Here is a 25,201-nt window from a genome sequence, read left to right on the forward strand (position 1 = left end):
CAGTTAAAAATGGAAGCATCTTACAGAGAAAAGATCTATGGTTACCTGAGAGGATTTGTGTTGGAGAGTGGGCAAAAGGGGTGAAGGGGGTCAAGGGTAGCATGATGGATGGTAAATAGAATTTTGAGTGATCACTTTGTAGTGTATACAGATGTTGAATGATAATGTGCACATGAAACATATATAATTTAAAAAAAGAAAGCATCTTCATAAGTGTAAAATAGTCAACCAAAAATTTATACATTGAAGGGTGCCTCGAGGAAGAGAAAACATGGCTATCTACTATCCATTTAGAAAAATACTTTTGCTTAGGATTTACAACACTTAATACATGTATGTTAAGCATTGGCATTTAGTTCTCATTAAATAGTATCTTTTGTTCTTCTTATTTTCAAAGTATCCCAAGTATTCCCAGTGAGTAAGAGAACGCTAATTAATCTATGGCTGTGCACATTTTTCATTTCTCCTACCTCAGCTCTAGAGTGTTTAAATTTCAGTTGGTATGATTTGATTGGGATTTCAGTCAAAGAACTTTGCATGTAGGCATGTTAAATACAATGCACCAACAATACACATATTATACACAGAGGAATATACTCCAAAACATGTTTAGCTATGCATTGTTTCATACAATACTCTTTTATCTTTTCAAAAAACATTGACTTATACTTAAGGGGGTAAATATATAGCTTAATTAAAATATAGATTACTTTAATGATTATGTTCTAGACAAGAATTCAAAATTGGCATGTGGAGGTGAACGATTAGAAATGCAATTGCCCAAAGTCCTGGGATGATACTGTCCCCTAGAGGTCAACTCATCACACTGTGTAAGAAAATGAATTTGAGTAAAACTGAGTGAATATGCAGACCAATTTGTTGGATCTAGTGTTGTTAAAAAGAACTGGATGAACTAATCTTCATGTTTCATGATAACTTATTTCCCAGCCAAGGCTATTATAAGAAAGATGTCTTCTAGGAACTCTGGTAGGAACAACGCAGATGTTTAAAGAGTTCATGCAAATCTAAACGAATTTAGTATAGAATCTATGTTAAATTTTGATTCAACACTCAAACAAATGTTTAACTGTTGAGTATTCATACCAATGAAGGGTCAACATAATTAATTTTCAGCAAATAAATTTCAAAATATGAAGTTTACATTTTTTATTAAAAAGCAAAATTGTGCCTGTGCTTACCTGTAATGGCTGAAATAGGTCTCTCAAAGCAGCTTAAAGTTCCTCTTTCTGCTACACTGAATAGATATACCAGATAATGACGGAAAGATTTCAGATCTCCGATTTTCACTGATGTGTTGAGTTTTTCAACAAGCACCTCTTGTGATTTATTGTTTTCCACATCCAAAATAGTCACAAGGTAATGGTGAAAAGATATAAGATCTGGAGGATTCCAGTGTAAAAATATTTCTGTTGGTGTCACATGAGTAACTGTGACATTTTGAGCTGATAATGGGCCTAGGAGATTTTAAAAAATCAGAAAAATACATTATATTAGTGATATGGTCTGGCAGAGTACTCTCTCACCTCTCAGTACTTCCATAATAGTCTAGTTTGGAGAGAAAAGGAAAACTGGATTTGAGTCCTGGCTTTTCCACTGTTTGTCTCTACTCCCTGAGTAAATTATTTACGCTCCCTGAGCCTCCACTGTTTTGACTGTAAAGTGGGAATTAGAGTAGTAGCTATCTTGGAGAATTATTAAGAAGATTAAATGAGATAAGGAATGGAGAACATTCAGCAAAATGTTTGACCCACGTTACTGGTTCAATCATTATTTTTATAACAAAACCACCAAAAATGGCACTTCTGGCATTCCATGATCACATCTTCCATGGCTTTTACCTTTTGTGTCTTGTCAGACTAGAGAGCAGGGACTTCCTATTCCTTATTCTTCATTCCTGTCATCACTAGACCTCGGGCATTCATCCTCTTGCAGGAATCTTTCCCCATTCCAAACCATTTCATTCCAATCCCAGTCAGTGGTTTTCCTAATTCATCCTTCCAGATTAATTTTCTTTAAAAAGCACTTTGCACATATCAGTCCTTATCCTTCCAACACACACACACACACACACACACACACACACACACACACACACACACAGTACACACATTCCTCTTCTTTCTTTAGAAGCAATAGCTCAAGAGTTAAAATGAGATCATATGGGTTCCTGTGTGGCTTAACAAAGCGTGTTGCTCTAGTCAGTTTACTTAACCTTTCTGAAGCTCAGTTTTTTCATTTCTATATAGCTACTCCCAGGGTTGAGGTACGACCTTTGTGAGATTATGCATTAAAAGCGTTTTGTAAAAGATAAAGCGAGTCTTAGAAACTGCAGTCTTAATGGATTTCCAATGCTTCTAAGGTCAAGTCCAACCATCTGAGACTCACGTCCCTGGCACTCACAAATCTGGTACCACTCCACCACTCCAACTGATTTTACCGTCATGCCTGAGGAAATTTTTTCCAGTTAACCTACACTATTCTTTTTCCACAAGCTCCTGTCTCCACACTTTTGCTCACAACATGCTTTTCTTCCTTCAAATTTGAATCTAAACCTCTCCTTTCCATGAATCTTCCCATCACCCATCTTCTGAATTCTAGAAAGCATTTATTAAATGTACCACTGAGTGAGAATTTAGACGCTTATATTTTCCTACACTTTGCTATCTCTTGTTTGCTTTTACTTTTACTCCTTACTAATTCTCTTCATTGTAAGCCTCCCCAAATTCACAATGCATGTCTGTTTATCTCCTGTTCTTAGCACATATCAAAACTTAAGTTCCACAAAAATGTATTGATTATCCACTGTGGGCAACAGTCTAGTTGGTGTTGTAAAGACAAATAAGATATAGTTCCTGCCCTCATGGGTTTATAGCTTAACAGGAAAGCCAAAGACATAAACAGATTCATCATAAAAAATGGTTAAAGATCTAGGTATGCCAAGAGTGTTATGAGAAAATACCAGACCCTCAGGAAATATCTGCTAATTATGATATTCAATAATTGAAAAATCATACTTTCAGAGGTTTTGTAACTTACGTGTTTCAACAAAGAATACTGAACTTAACATAGTTTTTGCCTCCCATTCGTTTATTGCAAAGAGTAAGAATCTGTAAATATGGCCAGGAAACAATTGGGTAATTGTTTTTTCTGTAGTATTTGGGGATATGCTTTCAAAATACTGTTCTTCTGTATAATCTAAATAATACTTAATGATAATTTTGTATCCCAGTTTTAGCCACTTATTCAAATTATTCCAAGCATTCAAATTATGCCAACCAAATACAACTTCAGTTGTTCCAACATCCTTTATATAGATCAAAAGGTTTTCCTGCAGAGAAAGTGCTGAAAAAAATATAGAGGAGGATTATTGTAATTAGAAATCATAATTCTATCTTTAAAATAATAAAAGTGAGATACATGGTATAAGAATATTAATAAAAATAATTACATTCATATTTGCAAATACATGGCAATGGAACAGAGCAGAAAAATCTTGAAAAGAAATAGTTTGATCCAGTTGCATTTTGCTGTAAAATGTAGCAATCTGTTTCATTCTTGGGTAGCAGTGGAAAAGAAAAGATTTCATTTTTCTTAAGGCCAAAAGATGATCCATCTGTCCATGTGAGATGACCTTCTCTCTGAAATAAGATGTAAAAATTAAGCCAATTTGAAGGAGAAGTGTCACATCCTCAAATATATGTATCCTTCATGAGTTATTCTGAGATACAGAGTTCACTTTTATTCCCCCATTAGCCATATGTCTTCAAGAAAATTGCTGAATCTCACATTAAGCTTTTATTTTCTCATGCATAAAATGGATATAATAATAGAACCTACATCCTAAATTAATTAAAGAGGCAGTGCATGTAAAGGCTCAACACAATGCCAAGTACAGACCCACTATTCATTACAGATTAGTTATTTCAAGTCACCAAATAAGTCATATGCATATGCATCAGGGGAGGTTGTTGATACCTTCCTACTAAGGGATGTCACTGGTGAATATCACCAACCTCAATATAATAAGATATACTTAAACAATCCATTCCAATTCCACCTAACAGAATGGAGGAATACTGTTTCCTCGAAAAATCTGCTTGATTGCATATAAGGCACTGCAGCTTTGAAAACAGATAGAGGCTCGAGGCAGCACTCATAAGTGGTTAGGGCAAAAAGCACTGGTCAGACAGACACAGATTCAAAACCTGGCAGGGCCATCTGTTAGCAGTGTGACCAGGATTTTTCTGAGCTCCATTTTCCTTATCTATAAATGAGAAAAATGATAGTGCCTCCCTATAAAGTTGTTGTGAGATCTAAATGAGAGTTATCTATATAAACTTTCCAGACTGGAACACAGAACTATTAATCTTTCATTCACTATGTTCCTGCTGAGTGCCAGGCCCTAGCTAGAAGCTGGGGATGCAATGATGAATAAGACACAGTCTCTATCCTCAAAGTCCAGTAACAAACTCACACTTATTCAGCATGAGTGAATGGGGTGATTGTTTTCTCAACCTGTCACAGGGATTATAACCCAGGAGGTGACTTTGATGTTAACCTCAAGAGACCAGCTTCACATAGAAGTTATAGAATATAATGGTTAAGAGCAGACTCTGAGGCATGTCATATGGGAAGGTTAACTTCCCTGTGCTCCTATTTCCTCATATGTCACACAAGTAAAGCACATAGCATGGTGCTTAGCCCTTAGGAGACACTATAGGACTCAGCTACTAAAGGAAGTTTTTCTTAATAGTTATTTTGACATTTCATTTACCTCCTAAATTATTTTTAAGTATCATAAAAGCAGAGACTGTATCTTAGACCCCTTTGAATAATTCACAGCAACCATCATGACGCCTTGGGAATCCTCACTCTGGGTGTCATGACCATATGACCTGACCCTTATAGCAGAAACCAGTAACCAGATCTACTAGAAGACAGTTTATAACAATCATGCTAACAGCAGGAAACAACCACCTATACACCACCTGGTCTACCTGAAAAGAGACTGGCATGCTGGGAGGCAGGCTTGTGAGATGTCTGAGATCAATGTGGTTTGAGGAACCTTTATTAGAACCTCATTCCCTGCCCGTGAAAAGCTAAAGGAAGCTCAAAAAGAGAATGATGAAAATGCAGTTAAAGACTGTCAGGAAGGGGCGCCTGGGTGGCTCAGTCAGTTAAGTGTCCGACTCTCGGTTCCAACTCAGGTAGTGATCTCAGGGTTGTGAGATCGTGAGATCGAGCCTCGAGTTGGGCTTCGCACTCAGTGCAGAGTCTGCTTAAGACTCTCTTCCTCTGCCCCTCCCCCGCCCATCTCTCTCAAATAAATAAAAAAAAACTAAAAAAAAAAAGGAGAAAAGAACTGTCAATAGCCTACCCCAAGCTGATACAAAGTTCCACAGAAAAAATGGTATCCAACTGATTGGCCTTGGGTCACTACAGGTCAGGCTATCCCATAGATAACAGATTTATTTTTGAGTGGCAGGAAATTTTTAAGAAACGGATCATCAAGAAGAAAATACAGACTAGGCAGAGATAACTGTGCTAGGTCTTGGGTTTTCCTACAAAAAGCTGACCAAAATGAAATTTCATGAGATTATTTCATAAGTGATAGGAATGTTGGAGAAAATGTCACACATTCCTTATTTCACTGGTATTGAATATAAAATCTTCAGATCTTTCTGTAACTCTTTTAGTAAAATTAACTTTCATAAACCTGGATATTTGAAATAAAAGAAATAAAATGAACAAAATTTCTATATTCCATATTTTCAGGTTCATGTTACTATGTTGTTCACAGAGGTGAGAAATAGAGGAAGTGGAGCAGGTTGGTAGGAAGGAGAGGACAGTCTGGGCAATGCTGAAGTGTCTATGGAAAATTCCAAAAGAGATAATCAGAAGAAAATTGGATAGGGGCACCTGGATGGCTCAGTCAGTTAAGTGTCTGCCTTCAGCTCAGGTCATAATTCCAAGGTCCTGCGATCAAGCCCCTGCATCGGGCTCCCACTCAGCGAGGAGCCTGCTTCTCTCTCTCCCTCTGCCTGCCACTCCCCCTGCTTGTGTGCTCTGTGCTCTCTCTCTCTCTCTGTCAAATAAATAAAAAAAAAAAAAATCCTAAAAGAAAAGAAGAAAATTAGATGTCTGGAGCTCATAAGAGAAAAGTGGGCTAGCTAAATATTTAAGAACAATTGGGCTGGGTGGTAAATAAGTGAAGAAATGGATGAGATCGCCTACCTTTAAGACAGGTCTGAGGAAGACCAAAATTAAAGCAAAATTACGGAAAGAAATAGATGCCTACAAAGAGACTGAAGGGCGTGGGAAGGGGTGAATAGGCAGAGAACAGAGGATTTTTAGGGTGATGAAAATATGCTGCATGATACCATAATAATGAATGTATATCGTTATACATTTGTCCAAACCCACAGAATGTACAGCACCAAGAATGAACCATAATGTAAACCATGAACTTTGGGTGATTATGATGTTGTCAATGTAGGTTTCTCAGTTGTAACAACTGTACCACTCTGGTGGGGAATACTGATAAGGGGGGAAGCTATTTATGTGTGGAGACAGGGGATATGTGGGAAATCTCTGGTACCTTCCCCTCAATTTTGTTATGAACCTAAACTGCTCTAAAGAGAGGTGGTGGGGCGGCAGGGAGGGAGGGAAAGATTGAGATAGAGAAACAGAAAAAGAAACAGTGTCTGGGGACATCTGGGTGGCTCAGTCAGTTAGGCATCTGCCTTCGGCTCAGGTCACAATCCCAGGGTCCTGGGAGGGAGCCCCACATCGGGCTCCTTGCTCAGCCTGGAGCCTGCTTCTCCCTCTGCCTGCTTTGCCTGCTCTCCCTGCTTAGGCTCTCTCTCTCTCTCTCTCTCTCACAAATAAATTTAAAAAATATAAAAAAAAAGAAACAGTGTCTGGCTTTTAAGAAGTATTCGATAAATATTTAGTGCATGATGGAGGAAGGAAGGAAGAGGGGGCAGGGAGGAAAAAGGGAAGGAAAGGGAAAGGAAGAAGAGGGAGGGGGAGGAGCGGGAAGAGAGGAAGGGAGGGAGGAAGGAAACAAAAATAGTTTTGTCATGATATATGCATTTACTAACCTTCATATCATTAAGACCAGTCCATATTATCATTTGGTCATTTGACCTGAGAAGTGAAAATATAAACTTTTTTTCCTCTTCATTTTTTATATCCACAAGGTGTGCAGAACTTAAGGATAACGTACAATGTCGCTGGGCTATGTTCCATGGCATCCTCTCTTTGCTAATTTTATAACAGCTATTTCTTAATGCTATCCATCCTTGTGAACATGAACCTACCAAAAGAAAAATGTTTTGTGAAAGATGAATTCAGTAATATAACATTTCATTTAGTACATTTCTTAACATCTATAGTAGTTAATCATAAAAACCTCATAGCATTAGTTGTACACTTTTCCTATGTTTCTCCCAAACCAGTAAAAGTGCTAAAGTTGCTATTATTCAAGTAGCAAATGAATTACTAACAATTAAAATAGTTTTTAAGTAGTTTCTAAGAATTAATTATGCAGAATTATTGTCCAATTATAACTTAATTAAAATAAAAACCACAGATTTTTTTTTTCTTTCTAAGTCACTTTAGGTTGCCCTTCCTTTCCCTTACTCTTATGCTGGTGGAGAGTTTTTTTAAGAGTTTATTTTAGAGACTTTTCAGGTTTATTTTTATTTTAGAGAACTAGACATAACACTTGCTAAGAATTCTGCTCTCTGCCACTGCTACTTGACTTCACATGGGTTCACCTTCCAGAAAACACTTAGGCTTCTTCTCTAAGATTGCACACCATAGAAAGATTGAGGAAAATACCAGCCTGTTGAGAGTAGATATTGTACTTTAACTCTTGATATTATATCAGTGCTTCAATCCAACATATTAGGGAGATGTGAGAAGGATCTTTTGAAGAAATTGTTTTTTCACAGGGGGGGAGAAGGCAGACGGGAAGAGGGGATGCTTTAATTACCTTACTATCTTTTTCTTACTACTGACAGGTTTCTCCACCTCACTTGTAAACATATACTATGGTTCAAAGTTTATTCCTATACAGGGTATTAAAATAGGACTCTTAGCCCACCACAGCGTGTTGCCCTGATTAGCTATGACTCTCTCCTCTTCTCTTAAATCCTTTCTCACCATGTGGAGGAAGCAAGTAGATCTAGGAAGCCACAAAAAAAATTTAGCATACATTCCCTTTTCCCTTGCAGTATTCCAAATTTTGATGAGGTCTGACCGGGGATGAATAATGAAGAAGCCTTAAATAGGATGAAAGATTGATATTTTTATATTGGATTTTAATGGACCTATTAATACCTGAGGATGAGACTGTTTATTGAAACTTTAAAGTCACCTAAAAAGCTATCAATAATTGCCAGAGTTAAAGAAAAGAGAACCCACTCGGTTCCATTTTTTAAAAAGTGCTGGAAGGAAACAAAGTTAATTCTTAGACTTGCTAAATCCAGATTGTTCAATAAATCAGTCAAATACCAGAATGACATAGTTAGAAAAAAGGGACTACGCTGGTTCATTTACAAGCAGTTTTCTGTGGCTGATACTTGGCTAAGCCACTTTTGAAAAGAACAATATATCTACCAAGTTATCTACAAAAGATATAATATATTAATAAAGAACCAGATATCTGCATACCTGTTTCTACTTGAACATCCAGTCTCTGAAATATATTTATAAAATCCAAATACAACTGTTTAAATTCAAATTTAAAAGCATATAAGGTTCCAGGTTTTAAATTATCCCACTCATAAACTGTAACATTATTTTGCATAATTTGTGAAGAATTATTGAGAGATATTGACACTGAAATGTCAGTGGAAGACAGCAAACTCCAGTTAAAAGAAACACTCGTGCTTGTTGCTACTGTTTTAATATTGCTAGTTGAGAAACCACCTAAAAAATCAAGAATAATTAGTCGGATTCAAATAAAACAGAATGAAACACAAAAGATGTTGAATTACAAAAGAATCACCACGATGGGAGGGCAAATCATCTACTATTAAATATTTTCTAGACTATATGGGAGTTTCTTGTCCTTTGCTTGAAATAAATGACTGAGATTATAAATCCGCATTATAATATTTTTAGATAATCTGGATGACATGTAACATCTCTGCCTTGCCTACCAATTCATATTAGTACACATCAAATGTCAAAAATGAAAATCTTCTTCCTGCCTTAGTTTATAATTTCCTTTAAATTTTGAAATTTACATTATGTTAAAAAAAAAAAAAAAAAACAGGGCGCCTGGGTGGCTCAGTCGTTAAGCATCTGCCTTTGCAGCTCAGGTCATGATCCCAGGGTCCTGGGATGAGCCCTGCGTCGGGCTCCCTGCTCAGCGGGAAGCCTGCTTCTCCCTCTCCCACTCCCCCTGCTTGTGTTCCTTCTCTTGCTGTGTCTCTCTCTGTCAAATAAATAAAATCTAAAAAAAAACAAACAAACACTATCATCATGATGTGATTTTGGACTATCATAATCACTATAAAATTCAGATTATCTGGTAATAAAATTGTTTCCCTTTTACAATTAGGCAATATAGATGAATAACAAATACATATTACTTACGGGTTTTAAATGACTTTTCACTTAAAATTTGTCCATATTTTATGGACTGTAGAATAATGTGATAGTCTTCATTTTCCTCTAGTATTATTGATTTTGAACGCTCTTGTGGGTTTGCAAGAATGCTTTTGATATTCTGTAAATAATTAGATTTATCTGCTTAAGGAATGTTTATTAACTCTGTGTCAGGTACATTCACCAAAAAGTTTGACTTTTGTATATTTCCTTCATAAGAAGGAGTTTTTCAAATAGAATGTAATATATATATAAAATATTTATTTTTACATAAAATTATATTATCTCAAATAATTACTCTGTATAGCATATAAATTACTAAAAATATAATTATTCCTATGAAAAAGTGCAATGGTAATTTGATCAACTACTTAGTGAAGATATTTCATAAAATGCTAACATTTCATACACTAATGAATGAAAGTAAGAAATCCCAGTAGCTGCATAGCAAAAGAAAAAATCAACAAAAGACAAAGCCAACCTATGGAATGGGAGAAAATATTTGCAAGCCACCCATCTGATAGTGGGTTAATATCCAAAATATATAAGGAACTCCTACAACTCAATAACAAAAAGCAAACAAACAACAACAAATAATCCGATTAAAATGGACAAAGAACTGAAGAGACATTTTTCCAAAGAAGATAATCAAATGTCCAACAGGCATAGGAAAATGTACTCGATATCATTAGACATTAGAGAAATGCAAATTGAAGCTACAGTGTCAGAATGGCACCTGTCAGAGTGCCTATCATGAAGAAGAAGAGACAAGAAATGTTATGTAGGGATATGGAGAAAAGGGAACCTTTAGTGCACTACTGCCAAGAATATAAATTTGTGCAGCTATTATGGAAAACAGTATGGAAGGGTCTCAGAAAATTAAAAATAGAACTGCCAGCAATTCCACTTCTGGGTATATATAGATAGGAAACAAAATTACCATCCCAAAGAGATATCAGCACCCCTGTGTTCACTACAGTATTACCTACAATAGCCAAGATATGCAAAACAACCAAAGTGTCCACTGATAGAGGAATGGATAAAGAAAATTTGGTACATGCAAGCGCACACACAGACACCGGAATACTATTCAGATATAAAAAAGTAGGAAATCCTGCCATTGTGACAACATGGATGGACTCTGAGGGAATTACGCTAAGTGAAATAAGTCAGAGTAAGACAAATACTTACTTATATGTGGAATTAAGAAAACTAAAATCGGGGCGCCTGGGTGGCTCAGTCGTTAAGCATCTGCCTGCGGCTCAGGTCATGGTCCCAGGGTCCAGGGATAGAGCCCTGCATCGGGCTCCCTGCTCTGAGGGATGCATGCTTCTCCCTCTCCCTCTCCTCCTGTTTGTGTTCCCTCTCTCACTGTCTCTGTCTCTGTCAAATAAATAAATAAAATCTTTTTTTAAAATTTAATTAATGAATTAATTAATTAAAATCATACAAACAGATCAGATTAGTGGTTGCCAGAGGTGAGGGAATACTGGGTGAAGATAATCAAAAGATACAAATTTCCAATTATAAGATAAATAATTTCTGGGGATATAATGTACAACATGATGAGAATAAGTAACAATACTGTTGTGTACTTGAAAGTTGCTCCAGAGTAGATCATAAAAGTTCTCATCATAAGGAAAAAGCTATTTGTACCTATGTGAGATAATGGATGTTAACTAAACTTACTGTGGTCATCATTTTGCAATACACATAAATCAAATCATTATGTTGAATACCTTAGGCTTATACAATGTTTTGGGGTGTTTTTTTTTAAAGATTTATTTTTTATTTGACAGAGAGAGAAAGAGAGCACACAAGTCCAGGGAGCGGCAGGCAGAGGAGAGAGAGAAGCAGGCTCCCCGCCAAGCAGGGAGCCCGATCCCAGGACCCTGGGATTATGACCGGAGCCTAAGGCAGATGCCTAACTGACTGAGCCACCCAGGCGCCCCTAGATTTATACGATGTTATATGTCAGTTATTATCTCAATAAAATTGGGGAAAAATAAATGCCAGTAACTATCAAATTCCTACTGTGATGTGACATTTAGTCACAAATTTACCACCTATGCTTACTTCTTATCAGAATAAAAAAAAAGATGCCTTACTTTTTCAGGAAAATTATGAACAAGTTGGTATTTTAAAAAATAAAATTCAGGACTTCCTCCCTTAGGAAATTCATCCCAGTTAATAAAAACTGCTGTTGTTCGATTATTCCTTGGCATAGAACAGAAACTTTTTGAGATCTGAAATGGGAAAGAAAAGTAACTGTAAAAATATAATAAAAATGCATTCTTGGTTATTATTACTATTTTATTAGCAAACAACAAAAATTAAGCCTAAAATATGTCAAATTATAATTGAAAGTATTTCAGCAATATCAACTTCTACACATGAATTAGGTAACATCCATTGGGTAACTTTGTTACCATAATTTTGAAAACGACTTAAGAAAGATAAGTAAAAATGAGAGCAAGGAAATTCAAGATCCATGCTTCTCAAAGTGGGAAACACCACATTCCTGGGGTCAGGGAGAAAGAAGAGACTCAAATCACAGGAAAATCAAAGCACACCCTCCTGGTGTGTCAACTGTGTACTTTGATGATAATGGCTACAGGATTAAATTATTTCACAGACATTCTTGATAACACATTTGCAATGAAAATAAGAGTACAAAATGTTTGACTCTTGAGTTATTTTAGAGGTTCAGTTCATTGATACATAAAGAAAATGTTAGCAACTGAGACAAAATATCTAGATCACAGGATAAGAGATATATTCCCTAGACGATAAGAAAAGACTTTAGACCTCAAGAGAATGATATACTTATCAAAATTCCTACCAAAAACAACCTTAAAATGCCTCACTATACCATGAATCTTACCAAATTCTGATCTCTCTCCTCACTGATTTTCCCAACACAATTTGTAAGCAGTGAAAACAGATGCCATTTATATGCACAAATCTATGCAACATCTAGCAAAGAAAAATTGTCTTAGGTACCAAAACTAATGTTTAGTGTTATTTCTCTTCAACACGGAAGACTAATAGCATCCTGCCCATTAACTAATTATTCAAAAACAATGCTCAAAAATGTCTTACCTTAACAACATATTGTAACCAGAGCAATAGAATAATTGATTTCTCCATCTGGAAAATAAAGTATATTCGGCTCAATTAAACATGTATTTTTTTAACCTCAAAACTAAACCACTGGACATTCTTTAGATGTGCATCACTTTAATGTCATATCTTTTCAAGTTAGACTGTTCATCCAACTGAATGTTAAGGCATTAATAAGTATGTGCTGCATAATATCCTCCACCTAATAAAAATGGAATCACCAGGACTCTCCAACAAATAACAAAATAATTTGCTTCTAGAAGCTGCTATAATTAAATATAAAGGAGGTGTTAGAAATAAAATGAATTATCAGGCAATTATAGGAAACTGCATCGCATTGTGTGAAACTATTTAACCTTAATTGATGGAAATCTAGAACACCTACACACTGCTACTTCGTTGGAAGTAATTTCTCACATTCTAAAATTACGCCATAGTTATGAAAAATATTTCAAAACTATTGACGAAATGGGAAAAACATTCAGGTCTTTTCACCCCAATTTATTTTTAAAGTGCATTTATCTAAAAAGCTTGTGGCACTGTTCTTAAGAATCTAGACTCCCTGGGTAACTGAGAACTTTACATCGAACGAAAGATATAAAGGAAAAAATTAACAGACTTGGTATTATATATACATTTTTAAATTTTAAAACCCTCTAGAGAGCCCACTGTAAAGCAAGTTTCCTCCTACAAAACCCCCTTTAGTTCCTATCAAGGTGTTTACCGCAGATAAAATTCAACCCAGTTAAAAAGAAATACGTAATAATCCAATCCAGACACCTCCACAAAACTGCAAAGTTTTAACCTTGTTCATTTTCCCAACAATCTGATATAACTACCCGCGGAGTTATGGTATCAATCCGCCGCACCAACTCCAAGTGTAAACGAGCATTTCGAAAGCTTTGTGCCCTAGTTAAGAATGCCAAAATGGAAAGATCGCTCCCGGCTGCCTGTTCAAGTCCAATTCCCCGCTCAAATTCAATTCTGCGAGTCACAGGGTCCGCGCCCCTGGAGGGAGAAAGTGAGCAGCCGCCCTGCGGCGCACTGGTTTAGAAAGAGGCCGCTGGAGCCAACTTTGGGCCAATGGAGAGCAGAACAGTGTTGAAAGGAGAGGACTCAGGTTTTAAGAATGGCTGCACTGAGAGAGCGGAGCCCTGAAGTCAGGGCACGGGGCTCACAGCCAGGGGGCCGGTGCGTCCGGGTGCCCACGCCGCCCGCCCTGACCGGCCCGAGCCGGCCCCACCGCGCTAGCCGCCCGCGTTTTGCAAGGTTCGCGCGCAGGTGCGGGGTCGCGCAGGCGGAGAGGCGGCGCGGGAGCGCGCGAGCCCGCCACCGCCGCCCACCTGGCGGCCGCGCTCCTTGCAACCTCCTCCCGCTCCTCTCAGCGAGCCGTCCGCTTCGCTCCTGCTCTTTACGCCGCTGCTCGCTGCTCCGCGGGTTTTGTTCCGGCCACGAGGCCCTGTCCCTCGGTTCATTAAGAGGTCTCCATGGAAACGCTGAGCGGCGGCGGGTAGGAGGGGGAGTGGGAGGCGAGTCCCACAGCACTGGTGGAAGAAGGGAGGGAAGGGAAGGGTAGGGCGGTGAAGGAGAACCCGAGTGGGACATTTGGCCACTCATGAAAAAGAAACAGAAGCCCACCATGTGGCTGTGAACAGCCCTGAGTGGACACAGTTTTGACTTAAGTTCACTCATGTGGCTATGTGTGGAGCCACATTCTTTCAGTGTTAAGACGTCGTGTGTTTTAATTGCTGTTTGTTTTCGGCAGCATTTGAAAGTGTTGACTGAACTCTTTCTTCCTCCTTTCTGAGATCTTCTCCACAGTTAGCATCCCTGACATCACCCTCACCTGGATCTTCCATTTTCTTAATCCACATTATCCTCTGACATTTCCACCTTAAAAATTGACTTGACCCATGGTGCCTTCGTTGAGTCTGGGGTATTTCGTTCAGTTTTGTGATTTCAGTTGTATTGGAGACTGCCAGTCACTCCGCCTTACCCCTTATTTCTTTCCGGGACTTCAGAGCAGTATTTGCGGCTCTGCACTGGCCATCTTCACCCTGATGTCTCCAAAAGGCAATTCCAAACCATCTTTCCAAAATGAAATTCATGATCATCCTTCTCCCGGCCCTTCCTGAGTAGAGCGTTAGCCAACCAAACAAAAAATTTATCAACTCTGTGTCCTCAGATTCTTTCCCTCACTACCCAAAGTCAATTTTGTCCTCAAGAATCTTTTTTTTTTATTCTACCTCTAAAACTTCTCTTAGGGCAATTACTCCCTCTCTAGTCCCACAGCCGTGGGCTTAGGTGATAACCTTAGCTATCTCTCTCTCTCTGAAAGTATATGCCCTGTTTAAGAGTTGGAATCTCAGTTCATTCAGATCGTTTGACTCAGAGACGCAGGGAGAGAGGGAACCAAAGCAGGAGGGGTGGGAGAGGGAGAAGCAGGCTTCCTGCTCAGCAGGAAGCCTGATGCAGGTTGCGATCCCAGAATGTTGGGATCATGACCTGAGCCAAAGGCAGATGCTTAACCGACTGAGTCACCCTATTAGGAAATATGTTGTTTGCCATCTTATTTAAATATCTATTATGAAAAGAAACCCACATCTTCACCAGAAGTTGGATGGACATATATGTATAACCACATCTCTGATAGAAATGTAACAATTATACAAGTAATACCCATCCCTTCCTCACCTTCAAATTCGTCATCCAATCAAAAGTTTGGAGTGCGTGCTATGTGTCAAGCACAGTGCTTAAGCACTGAGGCTATAGCAACAATGTTATTAGTTCTCCCTAATCATACTACGATCCTGTGCACAACCGTATTCCTCTTGTTCTTGTTCTTATTATCTAAATCCAGGTCCTCCTTCCTTCTCATCTAATCTTTGGGCTCCTGGACCCAATTCCAATGTGTGTGATTGGAATGGGGGGTGTTACCCCACCATTACCAAACAATTCTTGGGATACCAGCTTGGTGTTCTACAATTCAACTCAATTCTGACACTGTCTACCCAAAGATAGAGTCAAATTCCACAGGCTAAGCATTCAGTCCTACAAGACTCCACGCACCACTCCATTTCATATGTCTGTCACAAGCCCAGGTTGCTATCCATGCTTCTGACCTACTGGCTGTAGGTTCAACTGAACTCCCTGAATTCAATTAATTCGCTAGAGTGGCTCACCCAACTCAGAAAATCAGTTTACTCACTAGATGACTGGCTTATTATTATAAAAGGATGGAACTCAGGGACAGCCACATGGAAGAGATACAAGAGCAAGATATGTGGGAAGAGACATTCGTGCCCTCTTGGAGTACACCGCTCTCCCCAAATCTCCATGTGTTCACCAACCCGGAAGCTCCCCGAACAGTTGATTAAATCAACTGTGGCCATTGGTGACTGATTCAACCTCGAAGCCATCTCCCCTTCTGGGAGGTGGTGATGGGACTGAAAGTTCCAACCCACTTATCGTATGGTTGGCTTCACTGGCAACCAGCCCCCTTTCTTAGAATCTGTCCAAAAGTCACCTCATTAAAATAACAGAAGACACCTTTATAGCTCCCATCACTTAGGAAATTCCAAGGGAAACAGTGATGAGGACCAAATACATATTTTATTATAAATCACAATATCACATTAAGATAACTGGCATCCCTTCATTCCTTCTTATTAGATTGATCTAAAACAGGTCTCCTTACTTCTATGGGCACCTGGGTGGCTCAGTCAGTTAAGCGTCTAACTCTTGATTTGGGTTCAGGTCATGATCTTGGGGTCTTGAGATTGAGCCCAGCCTCGGTTTTGTGCTGGGTGTGGAGCCTGCTTAAGATTCTCTTTTTCCCTTTCCCTCTCCCTCTGCCTGCCCCCCTCCTCTCTCCCCACAAAAATACAAAACAAACAAACAAGTCTCCTTATTTCTGGTTTTTCATCTATTTTCAACTGTCTTCAGATTAATCTTCCTAGAGTTCAGTTCTGATAATATTACTTTCCAGCTCACAATGTCTTCAATGGCTCCTCAGCCTCCCTAATTCCTTACTGTGCCCATTGAAGTCCTCCAGAAACATTTCAGTTTACTCCATACATGTTCAGTTCACTGTTTTTCCCTGCAATACGTTCCTCTTATTTCACTGTCTTCATGAAACTTTTCCTGGTATTCCTAACAAGAGCTCTATCCCCCCTCCTCTGTGCTTCTGTGGTACTTAGTGCCTCTAATACATGGCTCATTGAATTCTATTTTTTATATAATTATCTGTGAACATCTTAGCATCTCAATCAGATTGTAATCTCCCTGAAGGTAAGTCTTATTTCCTATTGATTTTCATATTACCCACAAGCCATTTGTGATACCTTACGTAGTTAGCACTCAACAAATATTTTTTGAATAAATACTTGTAGAGGGAATATTATGAAACTCTGCCATCTCCTTTTTCTAGGTGACACTTGAGACTTACTTCATTGTAAATATTTTTCAATGTTTTTTGAAACACAAATACAAGTTTTAAGATGAGTCATGTCACTCTAAAAAACCTAATGTATGACTTACGATTCCTCTAACCTGGTTCTGCTTTGATTGGCCTTTTCTACAATGCAAAATTTCCTAACAATTTGTGGTATTATCTTTTTAGCATATTTATTTATACGATATGAAAAGTAGTTATTGCAACAGATCTTTTATGAAATGATTTAATCATCCAAATTAATCCAAATGAATTTGCTTTGAGTGAAAATGATATGTTTAATAAAGTGTTATTGGCTGCATTTCAGAATCCAATATTAAAACTCAGATTTATCTGTATTTATTGGTGTGGACTAAAATGCAAATGTCATATTGAGAACTGAGACTAAACAAAAAGGATCTGCATCTCTGGAATGGGGTGGTTGTGAAATAATTTGAGGTCTGGTCCATCACATTTATGGCTTTCCTGATAGATTTGTTAACAAGTATGCTAGGATGGGTGGGAATTTATTTCTAAATGAGATTATCAGTACATTTGTGTAATGAATTTTATAAATTTTTACTGAGAAACTTTGATGAAGAAAATATCTTAGCTGGAGGGACAGGAAAGGTGAGGCAAGGAAACTGTGACCTCCTTACTACAAGGGCTTTATATCCAGACGGGGAAATCCACTAGCTTTATACCCTGAGAAATGAAAGGAAAAAGTTAAAGACCAACATAAAAACATCCCTCCTTAAAACTCCTAACCTGGATGAATAGTGGGACTGTTTTTGTCTCTCTTTAAAGGACACGAGAGGATAAGGGAGCTCTGTGAGCTCATAGGGATGGCCAATGACCCTGGAGGTCCAAGCATGATACTCTAACACCTACTGTTGGCACAATTCTAGGATGACACCGACACCTAAGATTTCCATCCCCTGTTAGTCACACCCTGTATAATCCCCTCCCCCTGAGGTTTGGTGGACCTGTGAAAAGGATGAGATTATCACTACCATGGTTATTTACATTATAGAAGACTTCCCTGTAGCAGAACAAAAGAGGCATTCTCCTGCTGACTTTGAAGAAGTTGCCATGATGTGAGAGGGCCAGGTGGTTAGAACATGAGCCTTGCCTCCAGGGGCTGAAGGTGTGCCCCAGCCTACAGCCAGCCAGAACACTGTGATCTCAGTCCTACAGTCTCACGGAACTTAATTCTGCCAACAATGTGAATGAGCTTGAAACAGAGGACCCAGAGCCTCAGATGAGATCACAGTCCTAAGTAACAACTTGATTTCAGCCTGGTGAGATCCTGAGCAGAGAGCCCAGACTCCTCATTCACAGAAATTGTCAGATAATAAATGTTTTGATTCAAGACATTAAATTTGTGGTACGTCATTTCACAGCAATAGAGAAGCAATACCCACAGTTAATGTGATTGCAAACTTGGGCAGTCATCGCTCAGAGACAGATGTCCTGTCCTCTTTGTTGGAAAACATACTGAAGGTTGTTTCATCAAAGCTGCCGTAGCCATATACAATGTTGCCGTAGCCATATACAAAGTTGCCATGTGGAGCACCAGGAATGCAGCGGGAGAAAATGGAGTTGGCAGAGCAAGGGAAGCAGAGATAAATGCATTCAAGTCCTGGCACTTCATTCACTCTGGCCCATCTCAAAGTTGGTTATCTCAAATTCTTAAATCCTGTGAAAGAGATTCTTTGCAGTGGCACTTATCCTCCCCAGGATTAATAAGTAACGTCACTGGGATTTGATCCCAGGCATCCTAGTTCCAGAGGCTTGTTTCCTAACCATGAATCTCAGGAGAATATCCTTACCCATTGATTATATAATTAATCTCATCCTATTTGATATAATTTAGAGCAGTTAGATCAAGGAAATGAATATGACAAAAAGCACAGGTATTCAGGTACTACTTTTAGCAGGTCTAATATATTTATATCTTACAGACTTTTTCTAAAGTTAAGAAATAATTTTCTAAATGTTGATTTTAATCTACTGTTCTCAACATTAAATAATTCTCATATGTTTGGTTAAGCATTTGTTATCCTAATAGTATAGTCATTTTATTTTCTCAAGACTCCTTTGCAAAATTTTGTAGACCTTTCATAAAATGTTGATATTTGAGTCTCAGTTTGTACTGTTCTAAAATATAAAAACAAAACAAAACAAAACAAAGTTCACAAACTGAAATCATATAACAGAACTATTAGGACACGCTTGCCAGAATATGGAAAGTAAAATAGGAATCGACTTTATCATCCTGCCCTTTGGCTGGAAATATGACAGTAAAATTCTTACCATTCCTCAAGTGGTAATAGAGGACAACCATGGGCAATCCATATAACCTAATGTGAATAGCCAAAATGGCATGAAAATAAGCCATGAGACCTATGAAAAAGTACTACAAAGCAAAGAAAATATCATCCTAAAAACTGAGGAGAAGAAGAGATTAGCCATTATAAGCATTCTGATGCAGAATTCAGGGGAAGAAACCAGGAACATTTTTGTTTTTGTCTGAAGTACACAAAATACATGATTTCCATAAAACCATGGAAAAATATTGAGAGGGAAGAATAGTCTTGTATAAAAAGAAAATAACCTGAAGTTAAAAAAAAATTAGATGAGTTAAAAAGGGAATCTGATATGAATAAATACGAGGAAACTAAAAATGCATTTGCAGATTTACATCAATCTGCACTGATGGAAGTAGAGGAAGTATGAATAACTATTATGGAAGAAAACTTAATGTACAATTATGGAGAGCAAAAAAGACAAATAGATGAAGACACAGAAAATGTCATAGGTATGAATGAAAAACAATGTATGCATAATTAATATTTCTGAATATAAAACCAGATTAAAAGGAAAGCATATCAAATAAAAATATACTAGCAATAGAAGAAACACCTTTTATATATTCAGAAAAAGATTGTGTGAATATCAGAAGATACAAAAGAAAATAGAGAACCATACCTATACACACTTTCACAATAGTATTGAATTCAAAACTTGAAGGAAAATTATAATAAGCAATCATTCAAAAAAAAAGGAAAAGAAATATACCTATAATGGAACCAAATACTAAAATGGAAACCAGACTTTTCTTTTACAGCACTAAATGTCCAATCACAATGAAGCAATGTCTAGAGTTTTGAAAGCAAACCATGACCTCAAATTTTTATACTCAGCTTATATATATCAAGTCCTCCCTATGTGTTAAACACTCTAGTAGGTACTTTACCTGTATTAACCCCATTAACCTCACACAAATCCTATGAGAAATTTGAAAACTATGAAGTGCGAAATTATTAAGTTTATTTAGAGTCACACAGAAAAGGATGGTATTAGGATTTGAACTTATACCTATTTCATCCAAGGGCCTGAGACCTTAGCTATCAAGCTACAGTGTGAGTAAAGCCTTAGGAAATATATAACCCATATGCCTTTCTGGAGAAAAATTACTTGAAGACATAAGCAACCAAGAAATAAAACAAACATAAGAATTCAATAATGGAGATATTAGGACTGGCAGTAAGGACTTCGGTTAATTCACATACAGAACTATTAGCTTGCAAAACTGAACTTATTTTTATGTGTGTGTTTATGTGCATGCGTATATAGCTTTTAATAGAATATAAAGACAGACAAAATTTAATTTGGGCACAAAATAAATATGACTGAGAAGGCAGAAAACTTAAATTCCATATCTTTAGTAAACAAAATACAATTTTTAAAATTTTTTATCCATCTCAAGATTTCTGTAATCTATTTTCTGACAGTAGGTAACATTTTTGATAATGTGATAGAATTTTGACTTTAACCAGATCATCAGTCTTTCTAGTTAGCAGTTGTTAGTGAAATAATTCCCCCCCAAAGATGCAGTGTACAGGCAAGATTTCAAGTACCAAGGCCATTTATACAACATTATGAGGAAAAAAAATGTATGCTAAGGCTAAGAACAAGATCGTTGCTAACCTTTGTGCAAATTAGCAAAAGATGCCTCCCCATGATAGATACATTAGGAAAAGGCACAATGTCCTGTGGATAAATTAGAAAATACCTCAGGAATTATTAGAAACAGCTCCTCCCTCAGGGAAGATGCACTCCCAAATGGGTGTTTGGCTTGGCGAGAGGCCCGTGTCTTCATGCAAAGAAAAAGGCACTCCTTCCTCTGGGTAGAAACAGCTTCTTGTCAGGGTACATGACCTAGCTTGAGAAACATAAGCCAGATTTCAGTACTCCTTTGCCCCTCAGATGAGCACTTTTATATAGAAACCAGACTTCTGGACCATTCACCATGACCTTGTCTGGGAATATTAGCACAAATGTGAATCCTAATTCACCTGGGCTGTAAGCCTTCTGGCCAGAGTCATAATTTTTGTGTATCTTGAAATCTTCTGAATCTACATGTAACCACAAATGCTGTCAAAGATTAATTTTAAGAAATTGTTGAGATATTTTGATTTCAATAGTGTTATTTTCTATGTAATGTGAACATTAACCTTGAAACATTACATGATAATTAATTGCCTAGAAAAAGCTCAGAAACCTTTTAATTCCTATTAAGGGCCTCTATTCTCTTTTGGACATTAGAGCCTCAAGGTACCATGTCTGTCTTCTCTCCTTTTCAGCTTAAATTGAATGGAATATATCAATAATTTATTCATGTTTATCTCTTAAAACTAACACAAATAAGAGGTTTTGTTTTACTACTAATAATTTAATTTTAAAAACAGAACCAAAAGTCCCAGCGTATATTAATTATAGTACTTAAAGGTGGAGACAGGTGAATTAAAGCTTGCAAAATCATTTGTCCTGAAAGGGCATTCTATAAAATTACCACTAAGAAAATGGACAAAGAAAAAATAGACAAGAGATAAAATGAATATATAAAAAGGTTTGAATTCAGTGGCACCATCAGATATCTATTCTACTGTGAGCTGACCTTTTTTCTTATTATGTCAATAAGGACTTTTGTCTGCTACTACCTAGTGTTGATTATGATAAGGGATAAAAGAAACAAACTCATAAACTTCTTGGGGAAGGAAAAAGTTGATCAGCACTTGTGGAAGACAAATTAGCAAAATGTATGGAAATTCTTCAGCATGTTGATGCCATTTGGGTCCTTCAATTCCACTTCATTCATAAGAATTTATAATAGGGAAAATGAGAAGCAAATTTAATATCCATTAATAGACTGGTTAAATAAATCATGATATTTATGAAAATACTATATAGCATATAAAATTTCTACTGCAGGAAAGCTTTTTAGAATATAAAAATTCTTTTTTTTAAAACATTTTATTTATTTATTTGAGAGAGAGAAAGAGAGTGAGAAACAGCATGAGAGGGGAGAGGGTCAGAGGGAGAAGCAGACTCCCCGCCAAGCTGGGAGCCCAATGTGGGACTCGACCCCAGGACTCCCGGATCATGACTTGAGCCGAAGGCAGATGCCTAACCAATTGAGCCATCCAGGCACCCCTAGAATATAAAAATTCTTAAAGAAATTTAAAATTAGGGCACCTGGGTGGCTCAGTCGTTAAGCGTCTGCCTTCAGCTCGGGTCATGATCCCAGGGTCCTGGGATCGAGTCCCACATCAGGCTCGGAAGGCTGTTTCTCCCTCTCCCACTCCCCCTGCTTGTGTTCCTGCTCTCGCTGTGTCTCTCGCTGTCTCTGTCTCTGTCAAATAAATAAATAAAATCTTAAAAAAAAATTTAAAATTAAAAAAATATATATATATATTCAATTTAATCCCGGATCAAGAAAGGCAGAGAGAAAAGCGAAAATAAATAAAATGACAACAGAAATTATTTAGGTGGATGTTTTATATTCTTTTTCTCCTAGAAAGTGCATGAGTTTGTTTTTCACTCTTCTCCCTTCCAACAGGACACAGTGAACAGCTAAATCCTTATTGATTTAATAAGCTAAAATTAACATTTTGTAGTTTTAATGTAAATTTCTGAGCCTGTCAGGAAATAGATACATGGTTCAAGTACATGCTGACACAGCACACACAGACATTAAATTTGTTATTTACTGACGTGGGGAAGATTCTGCAAGGAACCGATTTAAGGGAAGTGGGGCAGGAGAGAAACAAAAGTAAATACAAGTCGAATTATTAGAGAGTAGGCCACAGCTCACATAGAACACAGATATATCTGGAAAGGCCAAAGGAATCACTGTGTCTGTGAATGGTTGGTGAGATGAGGAGTGACAGTGAGCAATTTACCTGCTGGCTCCTGGGCCTGTTGTCATTGTTCAGAGTTCACCTCACAGGGTATTTATTCCCCCTTTATTCCAGGCTGTGTTACCCAATTTATCAGGGTAGTCATGGGGGTATGGTGTTTCTCCCAGGCTCAGAAGTGGTGGGAGAAGCCAGAGCGCCTATGGCAGGCAGAAAGAAAACACTGGTCAGGGGAAGGCAAGGAGGCCGATGGCCTTGGCTGGTCCTCTGCACATGCGCTGGGCCATTCCTGCCTAGCTATTTCAGGCGGACTGCATAGAGAATTACCGTGAAGGTGGGAGCAGGTCCAGACCACCAGCTGCAGAAACATGAGCATGTGTCTGAGTGAATCTGGGCATGAGTACATCAGGAGGGGTGTATATATTGAGTTCAATTTACCACCCACTAATCACCTTTCAACCTACTTGCTATGGTGTGAATTTTTGTGTCTCCCACTCCCTGCCCCACCTTAAATTCGTATGTTGAAATCCTAACATCCTATGTGATGGTATTAGGAAGTGGGCCCTTTGGGAGGTGAGTAAAACATGAGGGTGGAGCCCTCCTGAGTGGGATTAGTGCCCTTCCAGAAGAGACCCCAGACAGCTCCCTCACCCCTCCTGCCAGATGAGGAAACAGCAAGAAGACTGCTGACACCTTGATCTTGGACTTTATTTATAAGAAATAAATGTTTGTGGTTTATAAGCTGCTTACCCTAAAAAATAAAAGTATAATTAAACTTTTAATTTGTTACCATCTGGTAGGTGAGAAATGGTTTGTCAGTGTAAATTGAATGTGAAATGCTTTTATTAAAAGTATGCTCTGTTGGGGTGCCTGGGTAGTGCAGTCAGTTGAATGGCCAACTCTTGGTTTTGCTGCAATGGTGATCTCAGGGTTGTGGATCGAGCCCTGCATCAGGCTCTGTGCTGAGCTGGGATTCTGCTTGGGATTCACTTTCCCTCTCCCTCTGCCCCTCCCCACCATTCTCTTTCTCTCTCTCGCTCTGTCTCTCTCTTCCTCCTTCCCTCTCTCTTTCAAATCAATAAATCTTAAGAGTATGCTCGATTATCTTTCCAGTGTCCTCAAGGATTATTTTTTTCTCTGTAATATCAGTTCAAGTTATTGGCGCATTTTTCAATTAGGTTGTTCATATTTTCCCTTTGTGATTTTTTTTAGGAGCTCTCTATATAGAAGACTAGCCTTTGTCATTGATACATTGTAAATATTGTGCTTTGGTCTTACATTTTTCTTTTGACCTTGACTTTTTTTTCTTGCAGAATTTGTTTTCAGTTTTCTTGTTAAATATTGAATCAGAATTAGAATGACTCTTCCCACTCTTCCCATTCACTATTAGTGAATTTCTCCCATATTTTCTTTAAAAGCTCTAAATTTCTAACTGGCTTTTTTGAACATTTTTGAATGTTCCCTTTTGAACATTTAAATCTCTGATTCATGTAGAATTTATCCTCATGTCAATGGATGTATGAGTCCAAATTTTTCTTTGTCCAAGTTATTATCCAGTTGTCCCAAATCATCATCTCTGATGATTTGAGGGCCACCTGAATCATATGCTACATTCCAAAGTTTTAAGTTCTCCTTCTAAACTTTCTCATAGATATGTTTATTTAACTAATGCCTACTTTCTCACTAGATTTTAAATTACAGGAGGATCCACACTGTGTCTGCTTTATTTTACCTATGTCCTCAGAGCTTAGAACAGCACCTGGCACATAGCAGGTACTCGATACCTACCTATTGTATTGCA

The 25,201-nt window shown here is 37.8% G+C and overlaps 1 protein-coding gene across 3 annotated transcripts in view; it reads right to left on the reverse strand.

Moving 5' to 3' along the window:
* PTPRQ (protein tyrosine phosphatase receptor type Q) overlaps window positions 1-14,240 on the reverse strand; it is a 243,858-nt gene extending 229,618 nt beyond the window's left edge. Inside the window, exons 1-9 of one of the 3 annotated variants that reach the window (XM_027595088.1) lie at window positions 14,109-14,240; window positions 12,745-12,792; window positions 11,751-11,888; window positions 9,631-9,763; window positions 8,701-8,958; window positions 7,125-7,339; window positions 3,470-3,659; window positions 3,058-3,363; window positions 1,200-1,475 (exon numbers count right to left, since the gene is read on the reverse strand). In XM_027595088.1, the coding sequence (XP_027450889.1) occupies window positions 1,200-1,475; window positions 3,058-3,363; window positions 3,470-3,659; window positions 7,125-7,339; window positions 8,701-8,958; window positions 9,631-9,763; window positions 11,751-11,888; window positions 12,745-12,792; window positions 14,109-14,240 (1,696 nt within the window). The remainder of the gene's footprint in view (window positions 1-1,199; window positions 1,476-3,057; window positions 3,364-3,469; window positions 3,660-7,124; window positions 7,340-8,700; window positions 8,959-9,630; window positions 9,764-11,750; window positions 11,889-12,744; window positions 12,793-14,108) is intronic. The other 2 variants (XM_027595089.1, XM_027595090.1) reach the window with 2 other exon arrangements.
* Window positions 14,241-25,201: the final 10,961 nt, after the last annotated feature.

Source organism: Zalophus californianus, chromosome 9, assembly GCF_009762305.2.
Source record: "Zalophus californianus isolate mZalCal1 chromosome 9, mZalCal1.pri.v2, whole genome shotgun sequence".
In the NCBI taxonomy this organism is placed as follows: domain Eukaryota; kingdom Metazoa; phylum Chordata; class Mammalia; order Carnivora; family Otariidae; genus Zalophus; species Zalophus californianus.